The sequence below is a fragment of the Hordeum vulgare genome, chromosome 4H (assembly GCF_904849725.1).
Source record: "Hordeum vulgare subsp. vulgare chromosome 4H, MorexV3_pseudomolecules_assembly, whole genome shotgun sequence".
NCBI classification, from domain to species: Eukaryota; Viridiplantae; Streptophyta; class Magnoliopsida; order Poales; family Poaceae; genus Hordeum; species Hordeum vulgare.
The window spans coordinates 318,255,558-318,271,806 of NC_058521.1; the positions used below are offsets into that span (position 1 = coordinate 318,255,558).

The 16,249-nt window shown below is 50.9% G+C and overlaps 1 protein-coding gene across 3 annotated transcripts in view; it reads left to right on the plus strand.

Annotated features, from left to right (window-relative positions):
* The first annotated feature begins 3,221 nt into the window (after window positions 1-3,221).
* LOC123448554 (chromophore lyase CRL, chloroplastic) overlaps window positions 3,222-16,249 on the plus strand; it is a 30,752-nt gene continuing 17,724 nt past the window's right edge. Inside the window, exons 1-7 of one of the 3 annotated variants that reach the window (XR_006631821.1) lie at window positions 3,222-3,546; window positions 3,714-3,763; window positions 4,820-4,880; window positions 4,984-5,019; window positions 5,754-5,804; window positions 10,561-11,035; window positions 11,127-11,968. Coding sequence is in view for 2 of the 3 variants with exons in the window: in XM_045125495.1 (XP_044981430.1) it covers window positions 3,367-3,546; window positions 3,714-3,763; window positions 4,820-4,880; window positions 4,984-5,019; window positions 5,754-5,804; window positions 10,561-10,947 (765 nt within the window). In the remaining variant the exon portion in view is untranslated. Of the gene's footprint in view, window positions 3,547-3,713; window positions 3,764-4,819; window positions 4,881-4,983; window positions 5,020-5,753; window positions 5,805-10,560; window positions 11,969-16,249 lie in introns of those variants that run through there. The other 2 variants (XM_045125495.1, XM_045125494.1) reach the window with 2 other exon arrangements.

The following is a 16,249-nucleotide window of genomic DNA, read 5'->3' on the forward strand; positions in this document are numbered from 1 at the left end:
ACATGTTGACAGTCCTTTTATGGTCTTAGAGAAAATAAATGATGATGCATAGAAACTTGAGTTACCTACAGATTTTAGGGTTGGTCCAACTTTTAACATTGCAGATTTGAAACCTTATGTGGGTGGGGAATATGAGCTTCCGTTGAGGACAACTTCAATTCAATAAGGGGAGGATGATGGGGACATTACTACTATAGTTACATCCACAACTCCCGCTGCTATACATAGTGGATCATTTACTAGAACTCACACACGCCAATTAAATTATGAGATACTTTTGTTTCTTGGTAACAATTATAATGACCATGAGAATATGATGTTGCCTAAATTGGATACATTTGTTTTGCTCAAATGAAGGGACTAACATGGACAAGAAGGATGAGCATTGGAGCATGATCAAGCATGGAGATGATGGCGCACGAAAGGAGAACAAGGACGGAGTTTTCTGTGGAGTTTCCAACACTTTGAAGCCACCATGATGACATACAAGGACATGGACGAAATATACAAGATGAACTTTAATAAAATTGAACCATAGCTTAATATAGGTGACGTGCCACCTTATTTTTGGGCCAGGCCCATGTAATTTCATAATACACCTAGTAGGCTATTTTTAGAGTTCTTATTAATAGGGAAAATGACTTAGGACAAAATTTAGTCCCACCTTGTCAATGGTGAATGAAATCCCCCTTTGTCTCTCTATAAATACAACCCTCAGGGTGTCATTTTAGACTTGGGTTTTGTTTCAATTAAAGTTTTCCATTGTGTAAGCCGCGTACTTTGTTTGTGTCCAACGACCATGCCAAGATGTTTAAGAACCCCACTTTTAATAAAGCTTTCCTCTTCAATTTGCAATATCCAGATTGCAATCTCATTTTCTTGCTTATTCTTCGTTTGCATGTAGAAAATAGACCCTCGTGGTTAGGTTGATTCTACTCCGGTGTGGTCAATAACCTCTCGTAATTGGTTTAGCGATTGCTAAGGCGCAACGTCTTCACATGTTCGTAGTGGGATTGTCAAAGTCGACTTCCACCAAAAAAATGCTAGTTATCATCTTATCGAAAGATGGGGCACATTTGCCCCTATAAAGAGTTGTGAGCTGATCGAACATGGAGGGGAGCATGACGGCGAGGCAAGCATCGTAGCGAGGCAGTAAGGGGCGGGTGTGAGGGGAGAGTGCGGTGATGCGAGGCGAGGGGAGAGTGTGGATGTAAGGGGGTTGCAAAGAGTGAGAAGCATAGAGTGAGAGTGCGGGTTGAATACAAAAATTGTCTAGGATTTATTTTCACAAAATTACCATTGCAACATATATTTCAGGATGGAGGGAGTATTATATATGACGCTTGATGGAGTCAAAAGTAAAACTAGTTCTTCTTAAGCCTTTAATTTCTTTATGGAATAATCTGACATTTACAATAAGCTCTTGCTGAAATTTCCAGGGTTTAAGGGCATCTCCAGCGCTGACCCGCAAACTGGACACCACATCCATCCGCGGATAAGGGGGCCAGTCCACAAGCATAGATGCGAGAGGCGGCCATCCAAAGCTATCTACATACATTTCAATCCACATTTCAACTCACGGGACAAAATTCATTAAACACGAAGAGATTCATCAAAATTTGGATAAAAAATAACACAAATCATTCATAAATAGAATGCAAATAAACCTAATACAACCATAGTTTAAATCCAACGAGATTAACCAGATGTTCAACAAGTTTTCATGAGGGGTTCATGTCGTCTCACATATACTGCCCCTTGAGCTTCATCCAATAATATGTGTGTGTAAATGGTCTGCCATCTATCCCGTGGTACAACACGACAACACGTAGATGCTACACAACCTGTATAGCAACACCGAGTTAATGAATGAATCAATCAACAAGTTGAGTAAAGAAAAAACTTATGATTAGGATTGTCGCGTACAATGGCCACATTGCCTTCAACCGATTAACCACTTTACAAAACTTGACGACAATGGTCTGGGATGATGTATCATTGATACCCTAATGGCTTCACATTGCGTACATGGACAATGTGCATGTTGTAGGACGCAATGTGCTTTCGTGGGTGAAATAAACCATGCATGCACTGCCACAAGTGTCCCTTCTACTCCTACCTATGAAATCCGTGGATACGTCCAAGCATGCATCGCACAACAACTCATCCTTCATGTTTGAGTACTTCACATTCTTTCTACTTAAAAGGGACATGAAGTTCGAAAAGAAGCTCAATGACATTTGACCGAACACTTATCGAACATGGTGTCTTCATTGACAACATCGACACGGGCAAATGGTACCTGGCTGCGGACGGATCCTGGATGGACGACACCATGGTATAAGGTGAGCGGCCTCGTTGGTGGTGGTTGCTGACGTCCGGCAACGCCTCGGTGGCGACTCAAGAGGTACAACAACGACGTCGGGGAAGGTGGGCGTAGATACAAAGTAAGTGGGAGTAGACGCATAATGAAAAAGAATGAGACCAGAAGAGTGATTTGAGTGGGTCAGGTATCGAAGTCATACATGGCTGTTGTCCGAACTTCCGCAAAGCCATAATTTGTTTTTGTTTTGCGAAGTAAAACACTTCCGGACCGATGAAAAAAGTGTGTCCAGTCGCGGCTAATTTTTGTGTTTTGACCTTTTAGGAAAGTTGATCGAGATGTAACTTTAATTTGTAAAAATTATGGGATCTCACCCTTTCCCACCACCGGGATCCATGGCGGTGAGGTATACGGATAGAGTGAATGTTCGCACCTACCGTCGAGCAACTTGCTGATAGGGGTGTACAAACTACCACCATTCTATTTGACGATAGGAGTGCGTCATGCTCTTGTGGAGACATTTCCTACCACGAGGGACCTCGGCGGTAGGCTGTTATACCCGACCGTCCTTGATCTGGACGATAGGAAAATGTTTATCTCTCGAAATTTTACAAATGAGGATCAAATATCAATGACTTTTTCAATAAAAGATTAACCATGAAATTTTGCCTCTGGTTGTTTTGAGAATCACAAAGTTATTGTAGTCATCTCGTCGGTGACGAAAACATTTTTTTCATTAAAAAAGACTTAAACACTATTGGATTTGAAATAGTACTGTACGTCTAACCATCCATCCACCCCTAACGAGTCATTTTAGTTCTGTACAAAATTACGTATAAGCTCATTAGATTTCCCAAGATAACGAACGCAGTAGTACTCCTATATTACAGGTATACTTCGTATTTTTTTGACTGGAAATAATGAACGCAGTATCGTTGTCCACACAAATACTTTCCCTTTCTCTTTCTTGATGAATCTTGATTGATCATCTTCCGCCTCCGTACCTCGTGTCGGCCCTCGCGGAGTTCCGCGTGGAGCACCGCATGGGCTCCGGCGAGGACACCCCAGGAGTAACCGGTGGAGGAGTCGGCGGGATAGTCCGGGGTGCGGCGCTGAAGGCACTCGTCGTCTTCGGCGGCGTTATTCTGATCCGGCGGCTGCGCCGCTCCACCACCCGATGGGACCACGCCCGGACCGTCGCCGACGCCCTCTCCGGTGAAAAGGTGACCCCCCCCCCCCCCCCCCCCCCGCTAGAACTATAGCTTCCGTTTAGAGTGCCTGCCCTTGATAATTCGTCTAGAATTTTTGCAATTTTCAGGTAAGGAAAATAACAATAACGTGGCTTGATACTTTTTTTGGTTTATATTGGCATGATTGGTTCCACGTGCAGTTCTCGAGGGAGCAAGCGAGGCAGGATCCTGGAAACTATTTCAACCTTAGGTGAAAATTATGCTTCCCATGAGCATTCCGTTTGCACGTTAGTTGTTGGGATGTTCGTTTGATTTGGGTTCTTGTCTTCGGACGGTGCTATTTGCCAATCGAAAGATGTGACTTTCTTTTGGGTAGTTGTGCAAGCGGCTTGAGGTGTTCCTGGGTTGTTACTTGTTGGTACTTTGTTATGAATTTGCTAAACTTTTGCTTTGCTAATAATGGGATATGCATAACCGGTTATTGATTCCTACTGTATTGGTACAATTCACGTTGATTATATGAATACATGTGTGTTGAGCATTGTTGTAGAATTTTGATTCTTCACCTTATGGTGGTGCTTGCCTTATTTTTATATATTTTCTTGGGTAGTGCCAAACTGATTGGGGAATCCAGCAATGTTGTCGAGTTCTGGCTGCTGACCACAACCCCACATAAATATTGTGTAAAACTACATTACGATGATAAATTTCAATTTCTGACATAACATGAAGTGGCAGCTGTAGATCATTGTCATAGCATCGTGTCTTTCTTGGCCAAGAGCAATTGTCGAATAACACCCCTAGGTTGCAATACTAATGATAAAATGTGTTCTGTTGTGATCTTAAAGAACCACAATGTTAGCAAAACCCTAAAGAAAATAGTTCTGTTGTACTCGGTGCAAACAATATATTTTATTTACTCATCTTAATAGAGTATCAAGTTAAAAACTGGTCTCCTAGAAGTCTTGAAAAACAGTTTTCTCAAGAGTGATTCTCAATCTATGTGTGGTCCAAACGACCACTGTTAAACCATAAGAGGATATCAGTGTACTTATTTTTTTATGGTACTTCGTTAACTCAAAGTTCTACCAGATCCCTTGGATTAAAAATATTGTTTTCTAAATGAGATACCAAAACACATTTTGAAAATAAAAATAAATTAGTATCCCATTAGATGTCACATGGTTGAATTGATGTTACTATTCTGCACTTACTTCGTTTGGCATAAGTTTAAACACTTACTATGCTAATATACCTTCTGTCACCTAAATATCTTGTGTTATAACTTGGCCTTCCATTCTTCTAGAATGCTCACTTGCCCTGCAACTGAGATGGTGGATGGTTCTGGAGTGCTCTACTTTGAGCAAGTATGCCCATTGGTCTTATAAATCCTTCAAATTTGTAGCCTCTTCTAGGATTTTTTTTTGCGGGTCTCTTCCAGGAACTTCAGTGTCATACTTCCTTTTGCAGGCATTTTGGAGAGCTCCAGAAAAACCTTTCCGACAAGTATGGTAACTTCTGAACTGCCCATCTAAAGATTTTCGTTGGTCACGGTCTAAAAAAAAGTCCCGTCTAAAGACAACATAAACAGTCTCAGTCTTCAAATCAAAGATTTTGTACTTCATATGCGAATATATGTTGTACCTGGCTATTATCGATTCTTGAAGTGTTCCTGTACCAACTTAAATTTCTCATATTAAATACGTGTTAAATAATCTTAGGCTATATCATCTGCAACTATACATGTATAAACATCTTCTATGTACCTTATCATGTCAGTTCATTATTATCCTCTTCTTTTTTATTCTGTGATACCTGATAAGGGAAATATTTTTCATGTTCCACTCTTTTGATGAGCATCCAAAGCACATCCATATAATATTTTTCCATTTCATGTTTCTGCTAATACCCATCTTTATGGCAACATAAGGTTTTTTGTGTGTACTTTGTTCTTGGTATACCTGTCTATTTTGTTTCGCATTATAGATGTTGCTTGTCAGTTTGTAGGTAGTGCAGAAAATGTTGCATACTCTGCGACCTGAATACTTTTGTAACTAATATGTTTAATTCATTGACATAATATGATGCAAGCAAACTGAATAATACATTTTGAAAACAGAACAAGGGTGTTAGTGCCAGACAGTAGAACTTCATATATCCATTTGTAGCTTGTTATTTGGATGATTTGAGTATTTAACAATGATATGTAAGTAACAATTGCAAGTTGCTGGTGCTTGCAGAGATTCTACATGGTAAAGCCATGTCCAAAGGAGATGAAATGTGACGTTGAGGTAAGCTCCATTTTGCATACTTATTTACCGTTAATAAACGCGTCTTAGACCTTTTATTGTGTGTGTGTGTGTGTGTGTCTGTTTGTATTAACGTGGATTTTTTGCTTCTCAGTTGCTATGCCACCCCCTGGGTGGCTATGCCACCCCGTGCTATCCTGGTTGCTGTGCATGCCTTGTGATCTGTGCGCACACTATCCTACTGTCTTCCCTATTTCAGGATTCAGTTAATGATGCATGCTGTTGATCGCACTGATAAGATTGCTAGAAGAGTATGTGTCATACCAGGGGTCTCGAAATGTCAGATCATGAATAGTAAACCTTCCAATTTAATCCCATATGTATGAAAATGCCATAGCTTCCTAACTTTCTATATAATATACTAAAAAGAAGCTGGCTGGTGAATAAGATGAAGATTCCCAAAAAAATGCCCCATGAACTCAAAAAAGATACCCCAAAATGGATGCGTGTATACATACTATCAACATCTAATTTTGTTACTACTCATGACTAGTCAACTTTAAGTGTAGTGTGCACTCCAAAGGTGTCAGGTGGTAATGAACTAGTCTCAGTGCAATTAAATAAATGATAGACTAATTGATGACACACCTCAAAGAGGTACACGGATCTCAAAGCCAGATTAGACAGAAGCTGTAGGATAGTCCATCGGTGGCAAAGACATAATAATCATTCTATGGTAGCACTATCTTAAGCGTGAGCGCAAAATGCTTATTCTACACCCCTAGTAATATATACAAAATCTAGTAATAAAGTGTAGAAAATGTAGTAATTTCGAAATATTTTTTGTTACCATCCAAGTTCGCAACTTACTACATTCTTCCAAAAGATACTGTATTTTGTATACTATGTTATTATATTTTAAACACATTTCACTAGGGGTCTACATAGAATAAGTTACTCTATACGCACACTTTAGCATTACACACACAGACACACAAACAAACAAACAAGGAAGTTAACCAGCGAGCCGTTGAATTTTAGCGACGGATGCAAATGCGTTGAATACTATGTAGAAAATCGAACGATGGCACACGTCCCGATCCAGCAACCCATGTTTCTTGTGTGATCGCCGCACCTTCGCGATCCCCGCTTGGACTGCCTTCTTTCGCTTGGATTGTCTTCTTTTTTAATCTCGGTAAAAAAGGTGTGAAGTAGAGAGTCCAACGTGAGACCTGGTGGCTCAAGTACTATTAGAAGTCCACTCAACAATCACCTAGGAAGGCTCTTTGTTGTGATTATATGCATTTTAGATAATTTTTATACCATCGTGTTGAGGCAAGCTACATATTGCGGATCTGATTGCAGTGTTCTTCTGCTGTTGTTTCTTTTGTACAGATTTTGTACCTAGAAAAATACTAGAGGTATGTTACCAAATACACTAAAGGTGTGTGTCGTCGTTTTCTCGGGACAAATGCCATGGGGTGGCTTATTGAGAGTGGTTGGGGCCGAAAGGACACCGGCGGGTTCCGGTAACGGGATTGGTAACTAGCGGTGCGAGACACACGATGTACCCAGGTTCGGGGCCCTCCGTGGGAGGTAATACCCCTAGCCCTGTCGGAGTGGTTGATGAATCAAGGTGATTACAAAGTGCTCCTTGAGCTGTTCGACGGAGGAGGAAGGAGCTAACCGACTCGTGTTCTACCTCTCCTGTATGATTGTTCGTGCGTGGCAATGGCCGACCCTCGGCATGGCAGAGGGCCAGGGAGTTTTATAGGTGACCCCCCGGCTTACAATATGGATATATGGACCCGATTGGCAGCGCCTCCGGTCGGTCAGCGGGTCCCCCGGTTGAGAAGTCTTGTCGCCTGCGGGCCTGCCGGCTGCAGGGTCTCATCGGATGCTGGGGCCCGACGGCTGGCCGATGGGATTGGTGTGTGTCCCTAATGCACGACACATGCCGCACTGTGGCCGTCGTCGGCGCAGAATTCGGCCGTGGTCAGCGGTACGGCCGCCTCCATTGTAGCCACGCCGAGGCAGGTAATGGAGTGGGTGGAGGTGTGCCGGCACTATGCGAAGGCGACTGGTCGCAACGGGCACCGGTCAGCAGTACGACCGCCTCCACTGTAGCCATGAGCACACCACTCCGTAGTACCTGAGCTGACGCAATCTTGCCTTTAGTCGTGGGCACCTGTCGCATTAGTCGTGTTGATGCGACATGTGCTTACCATCCGGTTGGCGGGTAGCCATCGAGCCAGATGGCGAGCCGTTGGGTCCCTAGTCGGCGTGGGCCTCGCATCCGGCCCGGAGGAGCCGACGTACGGGGAAGCATCCGGCCCGTACTGTGCCGGAATGTGAAGGAGTAGGCTCAATGAGCCTACCCTGGGGTTATCCCCCCGTCAGTAGTCCCCGAAGTAGGGGAGGCCCGCCGAATCGGTGCGACGGACCTCGCCGGCTTGGAAGTGGTGCCCGCAAGCCTTTGAGCCCGCGGCCGGTTTGCCCGTTGGTCGGAGACGACCGGGACTGCCGACGGCCAGCGCCCATGGGACGCCTCGGCTTCTCCGTTGATGCCGTGACGGGCCACGTGTAACGCGTCGGGGGCTGCGCCCTGACAGGCCACGCGGGTGACGGGTCTGGGCCGCGCGGGCCCCGCTGCCTCAGCCCCCGCGTGCGGATCCTTTGCAGATTTGCGGGCGACGGTTGGTGCCCCCGAAGCGCAATAACGCCGCCGCACGGCGCAGAGGGGGTGGAGATCGTGCGCAACGGATCCCCTCCCCCACTACCCCGCGCGGGGTTTAAATGGGCAGGAGGGGGAGCCAAGGGAGCCATTCGCTCCTCGCTCCCGTCCCCTGCCATTCCGGCACCCCTCCCTTCCCGAAGAGAGAGAGAGATGCCGCCAGCGCGTTCGTCGCCGTCGCCGCCGCCGCCGGACGCGCCTCGCTGCCCTTCCTCGTCTTCAGCATCATGCATCCAGCCGCCGCCGGCATGTTTGCGACCCGCGGCGCCTGGGACGGCAGCGATGTTGACGAGGAACATATCGAGTTCCTCCGCCACCGCCGCAAGCTGTCGTCGGCGGAGTTCGTCGCCGCGCGTGTCTCGGGGGCGGAGAACTCTCGGGCCCCGCAAGCCGGCGAGGTGGTGGTGTTCGCAGAGCATTTCGCTCGGGTTTGGGTTGCCGGCGAGCAACTTCTTTTTCCGCTTCCTGACACTTCGGCTTGCAGCCGCACCACCTTGCCGCCAACAACGTGCTGCAGCTGGCCGCCTATGTCACCCTCTGCAAGGGCTTCCTGGGGATCGAGCCGCGTCTGGATCTCTGGAGTTGACTCTTTTACTTCAAGCAGCAGACGACGAAGTACGGGGCCGCTGGCAACAAGCGGATGACTGCCTTCGACGCGGTGCTCGTCGTTCACCGGACCGGATCTGGCTTCCGGGGGCTTCCTCTGCAGGACTCGGTGAAGAAATGGCAGAGGGGATTCTTCTACGTGAACGTCAATCCGGCAGACGACCGCATCAACCTGCCTCCCTTCGTCAACGAGCCGCCGATCGAGAGGCAGAACTGGAAGACTGACCTGCTGCATCCGGTTGCGGAGGTGAAGTTTATGTGCGCCCGACTGGAACTCCTCGAGGCGGAGGGCCTTACCGCCGTGGATCTCCTCGGCACCATGGTGGCACGCCGGGTACTGTCGCTGCAGCGCCGACCGAACCTTATCTGCTAGAGACGACGAGCAGGGCCGCTGGCGCCCTGACGAAGCCCATTTGGATAGCGAGGACGGAGGGCGAGGGGGGCTCCGAGAAGGAGCGTGCCGCGTGGGCCGAGGTGGATGCGACACAGAAGGCGTTGCGCGAGCAGGAGCACTGTCCGTGGGAGGAGGCGACCTGGAAGGCGGCAGTCGGCCAGGATCCCCCGGGGAAGAGGGCGGACGACTCCAGCCTGGAGCCGCCGTCCAAAGAGAAGCGCTCCAAGAAGAAGCATGACCCCGTGCGGTAGCGGGAAGAGGACGTGCAGGCTGTCGAGCAGACGCGCGCGGATGTGAGTGCTGCGGATGCCGTGGAAGAGCCCGAGTCGGGGCTCGACAACGCGCCGGAGGGGCCTGAGGTGGCGCTCGAAGCGCCCGAGGCCCAGTCGGACGCCACATCGGACGCGGCTGAGACCGAGGGCTCGCCGCCAAGGACGGAGACCCCGAGCAGCGGAGCGGACGGCTCGGATGGGTCGACGTTGAAGGCGGGAGACGGGGCCCCAAGGGTTGAGGTCCCCGCCACGCATGAGGCCCGCCAGCCCGAGGCGCCAAGGGAGCCGGCTAGGAGCGTCCGACACCGTGGTCGTGTCGACGCGCGTTTCGGCTATGCCTGGAGCCGGCTCCAGTTCAAGGAACCGGCCTATGGAGACCCGGGGCACGACAGATGCGAACCCTGGGAGATGAGCCTCCGGCGCCGCGGTGATTGGGAGGGTTTAGGGTTCGCCCAATGCCGCAATCATGTGGCCCAGGCGACGCAGGACGAGCTGCACCGCCTCGAGCAAGTAGTTGGGGTAAGTTTTCTGTCCCCTTGTGTCTTCTTTGGGATTTTTTCTTCTTGCTTTGCTTCAGTGGGGGTGCGGCAGCGCACCCACTGGGTGTAGCCCCGAGAGTCGGGCCAGCTGGGAGTCAGCCGAGTCGAGTCTTACTCGCGGCTAACTCTTTTCTTCTTTTTCAGTGGGGCGCGCGAGCGTACCCACTGGGTGTAGCCCCCGAGAGTCGGGCCGACTGGGAATCAGCCGGGTCGAGTCTTACTTGCGGCTAACTCTTTTCTTCTTCCGTTGCAGGATTACCACGGCCGCCGGGTGGTTGCTCACAACGCGCTGTTGAGTCTGCACAGGGAGGCGGAGGACCAGTTGGTCGATCTTCGGGACCGTCTGGCCCGAGCCGGTCAGGAGCGGGATGCCCTTCAAGAGGAGGGTAGCCGGCTTCGGCAGGAGGTGGAGCTTCTCCAAGCGGAGAAGAGGGACTGCAAGGCGGCCCATCACGCGGAGTTGGAGCGGCGGGACGCTGTCCATCGCGATGCCATGTCAGAGAAGGTAGCGGCCCACAACGCGGATCTGAAGCGGCTGGTCGGGGTCCATAACGGGGAGCTAGAGCATCGGGACGCGTCCCACGCTGCGACCTTGAAGGACAAGGACGCCCGACTGGCAGAGGAGGTCGAGGCGGCGTGAGCTGAGCTCGCCAGCCAGGTCCAGACGTATGCAACCCGGGATCGTGAGCTGAAGGAGGAGGCTAGCGAAGTCCACATTCACCTCGACAGTGGGTCTTCCTTGGCTTGTTTTGCTTTTCCGGTGTCGATTCGAACTGTTCTTCCTTCTTCTTACGTCGCACGCCTGGTTTTGCTCCCCAGATCTCTTCTCGGGAACGCGGGAGGCGACGGATGCGGCCATCGAGGCCCACCGCGAGGAGCGGCGGGCCGCGGGCGTCCAGGTTGAGGCGGATGCCAGTTGGACCGTGGACGAGGTGGGGATCGCCGCCAAGGCTCGCCTGCGGGAGCTGGCACGATCCGTGGCCTGTCTCCAGGAGGCCGTGCTGGCCGTGGTTCACGCCCTTTGGCCGGATGCGGTGGAGCCGACTTCCATGAGCCGGCTATCGCGGTGGCTCGAGGCGAGGAGCGCTCGGGTGAGCGCCTAGCGCGCGTCGGCGGCGCAAGCCGGAGCGTACATGGCGCTTCGGGTTGCCAAGTCGTGGTACGTGGACCTCGAGTTGGGCCTTCTCGTGGCGCAGTGTGCCGGACATGAGGCGGAGCTGGCCGCAGTTGAGGATGAGCTGCTCGTGCGGGCCAGCGATCTTGCATCGTTTGCCCCGTGGGACGAATACGCCTTTGAGCGGAGGGCCGACGGCAGCCTGGTTCTGGAGGGCCGATGGCAGCGCCGGCAAGACGGATCTTGAAGATGCCGACTCCAGCGGTGAAGCTTATGCTGACACGGCCGCGAAGGCTGATGCGGGAGGTGCCCGATCGGATGACGGAGCGTCCACCTCCACTGCCATGGGTGATGCCGGTGCCAAGGGTGGAGCCGCCACCAGCTAGAACTTTTCCTTTTTCCTGCATTTGTAGTTAATTCGCAGTTCCACCCACTGGGGATGTGGTGTAATGAACCTTGGCTGTGGGCCTTTGGTACTTCTGTGTAATATATGCATGTTTCTAATGCTTGCTCGAAAGAAATAATGCTTGCCGACTCGTTTTCGATCTTTGTTTCCCTTTGCTTCCGTCCACCCAAAACCTTGCCGTTTTCAGCTTCCGCCCCGCCAGTCCGACAGCCGGGAGCCGGTCAGTGACTGGGACGGGGCCTCTGCCTTTGGGGTGTCGGTCGTGGATTTCTGGAACCCGCGAGAACACTTAGACTTAGGACGATTCGGGAGAGGCCGGCTAAGAAAAGGAACCGGAGATGGTTAGACTAGCCCGAGCCGGTTGCTCCTTCGTAGTCAGAATGTACGAGTGGTAAGCTTTCCGTCCCAGGGACCCGCTAGCCGGACAGCCGGGAGCCGGTCTGTAGCTAGGTGGGGTGGTAAGGGTTTTTGCTTGGTACACACCGTGTAATCGGCTACGAATGGAGGAATGGCTCGGGACGGCCATCGAGCCCCCGGGTCCGAGGAGTCGGACCGGGGAGCCTGCTCGAAAAGCAATATATTTGGGGAATTGTAAGGTATGCCCCAAGCGTAGGCTTGGGGGATCCGCTGCATTCACTTAAGCCCAAAAGGGTAGGGGATACATACGGTACACTTGTTTCCTTTCTTTCTCTTAGTAGTAGAACGGGCAAAGGTGTGCCGCGTTCCATGGACGCCCCGTCTCCTCGCCGGAGGCGTCTCTTTTGTGCTTCTGTGGCTTCTGGGCGTCTATTAGATAGTACGCGTTGTTGCGCAGCGCCTTGGTGATGATGAAGGGTCCCTTCCATGGGGAGGACAGCTTGTGCTGGCCAGCTGTTCGCTGGATTCTGATGGATGTCTCTGTACTAGGGTCTTTGTGGGGCTGCAACGCATGGTCCTTTGTGGGGCTGCAACACATGGTCCTTGTGGCTGTTAGGATAGAAACCTTGACCACCAAGGACTAGCAGTTAGGATAGCATCTTAGACTAGCATCTTAGCATATGCTTGGCTGGCTAGCAGCCTATTAATATGTATCCCCAACCCCTCAGGTTGGTATGGCATTGTGTGAGAAATAAACCAACGAAAATTGTCCCAACTCTCCTAGTGTCATGCACAACTATCAATGCTCAGGCTGAAAGGTCTAACAAGTGGTATCAGAGCCTCGTTATCTTGTACCCTGAGCATTTCTTGCTCACCTCTCTCACCGGGAGCTGAGCAGCCTAAGCCGGTAGCAACAGCTGCTCCGACTGCCCCTGGTTACCTCCCTCCCTCCGGACTGTCGAGCAACAACTCGTCAGAAACAGCCTCCTCTTCACGCAACAGCCCCCCTGCAGCGAGCCATGTCTGCAGGTCGCTCTCAGCATACGGCTACCTGCAGAACGCTGGCAGGAGGCCGAGCGCGCCGTGGCAGAGGAGCGTGAGCGAGCATCTGTAGGAGCCGCTGCTGCGGCAGCAAGGGTGTCGAGGCTGGCTGCAGCGGAGCTGGCAACAACCAGAGCGGAGGTAGAAGCAGCAACAGCGGAGGCAGCACGTGAGGCTACGACGGATGCCAAGGCACTCCGCAACGGCTCCGACAGTTCCAACGGCTCCGCGCCCGCGGACGACGGCGCCGACGCAGACCGCGCCAAAGTGGTGCAAGAGCGGACGACGCAGTGGGCAGCCGAGCACCCCGCGCTCCAGGTGGAGGTGCGCACGGCGACGGCGGCTGCAACGACCAGGACCGCGGCCTCTACGAGGTCCGGACTGTGGTCAAGGATGTTGGTCCCAGTGTTGGGTGGCCTACCCTCACGAAAACCAACTAAGTCGAGTGGGCCGTGATCATGAAGATCAGGCTCCAGGTGCGGCGCCTGTGGGAGGCAGTCCAGGACAACAATGTCGACCACCAAGAGGATCGACGGGCGCTGGACGCCCTCATCGCCCTAGTCCCGCCCGAGATGCAGTTCTCGCTTTCCAACAACCGGACTGCCAAGGAGGCTTGGGACGCCATCGCCGTGGCATGCATCGGCAGCGACCGTGCTCGCAAGTCCACACCGCTGGCACTTCGTAAGGAGTGAGAGAGCTGCCGAGAAGCTGTTCCGGTGCATTCCCGAGAAGTACAAGCAGATGGCCCGCTCGATCGAGGACCTCTCCACGATGACGATCGAGGAGGCGATTGGTCGCCTCAAGGTCGTCGACACCGACGAGCCACAACCCCCCTCGGGGCCCATCAACAGAGTGAGCGGTCAGTTTGGTGCGTTCACGAGGGGTAAGAAGAACATAGCAAACACAACCAAACAAACGAGCGTCGAATAATCAAGAGAACGATCAAGAAGACGGTCGAAAGGAACACCACCGTGTAGAGCAGCGGACGGCTGGAGATATTGACGAGATAGGTGGAGGTGAAGATAGCCTCAGCCCAAATAATGAGGCAGAAGAGAGGCGTCGATCATCAATGCACGAGCCGTCTCAAGAAGGTGACGATGCTTGCACTCAGCCACGTCATTCTGAGCATGAGCACAAGGACAAGAGAACTGAGAAAGAGTCCCCGCTCAGCAAGAACACCACGCAACATCTTAAAAATATATCGCTAGCGGAGTCAAACACGAAACACACGAATGGGCGAAGAGAACTGAGTGTGAACCATGGCGGCAAAACGCTTATAGATGGACAACACCTCACTGCGAGAAGTCATAAAATAAAGCCAAGCGTAACGAGAGAAATCATCTATGAAAATAATATACTCCCTCCGTCTCAAAATAAGTGTCTCAACTTTGTACTAGCTCTAGTACAAAATTGTACTAAGCTTGAGATAGTTATTTTGGGACGGAGGGAGTAGTATTTATGACCCCCTTTCGAAGCGAAGGGAGCCGGACACCATACATCAGAATGGACTAAATCAAAAGGACGCTGAGACACTGACTCACTAGTTGGATATGGTAACTGAATCTGTTTGCCAAGTCGACAACCCTGATATTCTAAAGAGACATCTCCCGAGACAGACACCAGAAGACCTCGCCGAACTAAAGATGACAAACGAGAACCAGAAAGATGACCGAGTCGATGATGCCACTGCTGGGGTAGCTGAAGCGACCGAAGCGGATGAACTGGCGATAGTGGTGGCAGCGGAAGGAACATGAAGCCAGTCTAACTCCCAAAGACCCTGAGAATCACGGCGGCGAGGGCCAGCGCCAAGCAAAGTGTGCGTGCAACGATCCTGAACAAAACAAGAGTCAACGTTAAGAATGACGCGACAACCAGAATCAGTACGTTGACCAGCAGAAAACAGATTCATGGTAAGTCGAGGAAAATGAGCAACATCAGGAACAAAATAAGGAGTGGTAAGATTGCCTTGACTAGCAACAAAAAGAGTACCACCCGCAGTGAGTACATGAACAGGAAAATCAAGCGATCTAAGAGAGGACACACTCGAAGAATGAGAAGACATATGAAAAGAAGCTCCGGAGTCCAGAACCCATGGAGATGTACCTGACTGTGTAGAGAGTGGTTGCTCAGTTTGGGAAGCATCATTCATAGAACCTGCAATACCCGTCGAAGAAGAACCTGAAGCGGCAAGCAGGCGCTTAAGTCTTAGAATATCCTGCTCAGTCAAAGCATGTGTCGCTTCTTCTGGAAGCACTGAGACTCAACATGACCATCCTGATTGCTTTAACCGCACTGAGGACGAGAGCGACCTTGACCACCAGGAGGAGTGGGCAAGAGCGGCGGAGCATTGGGTGAGGAGAAGGCAGTGCAATAGGTGGCGTAGAAAGAGCTCGAGCAGCGAGCACAGAGGGACCTCAAGTAAACCAGCATCGCGTAAGCGAGTCTCCTCAACACGAATCTCATAAAGGGCCTCCATCAGAGAAATACGGCCACGAGCAAACAACTGCGCGCGTTGGGGCTCAAACTCCTTATGGAGCCGAGATAAGAACTCGTAGACACGATGAAACTCCAAATCAGCCCGCACAGCCTGGCAACACTGGCAAGTACAGTAACCAGCAGTACGGAATGAATCAAGCTGACGCTAGATAGCAGAACTCTGTGCATAGAAATCATCCACAGTAGAGTCACACTTCTGAAGAGCATGCTCCTGACGGACCATAGACAGGTATAAAGCATCACCGGTGGGCTGATAGCGCTGGAGAAGACGAGTCCACATCTCAAAGACGGTAGGGAGGCCGAGGAACTCAGAGGCAAACCGGGGCAGAACACTAGCAGTGATAACAGCTGCGGCATGAGCATCATCATCAAGCCATTGAGTGTAACCAGACAGAGCCTCGTGATAAGCGTGAAGAGCCTCCTCATAAGTCGAAAACTGCTCATCATAAGCGCGAACGGCTGCCTCATCAGCAAGCTTAGCTGCATCCTTCGCAGCCTTATCAGCATCCGCAGCAAGAACCGGTGGTG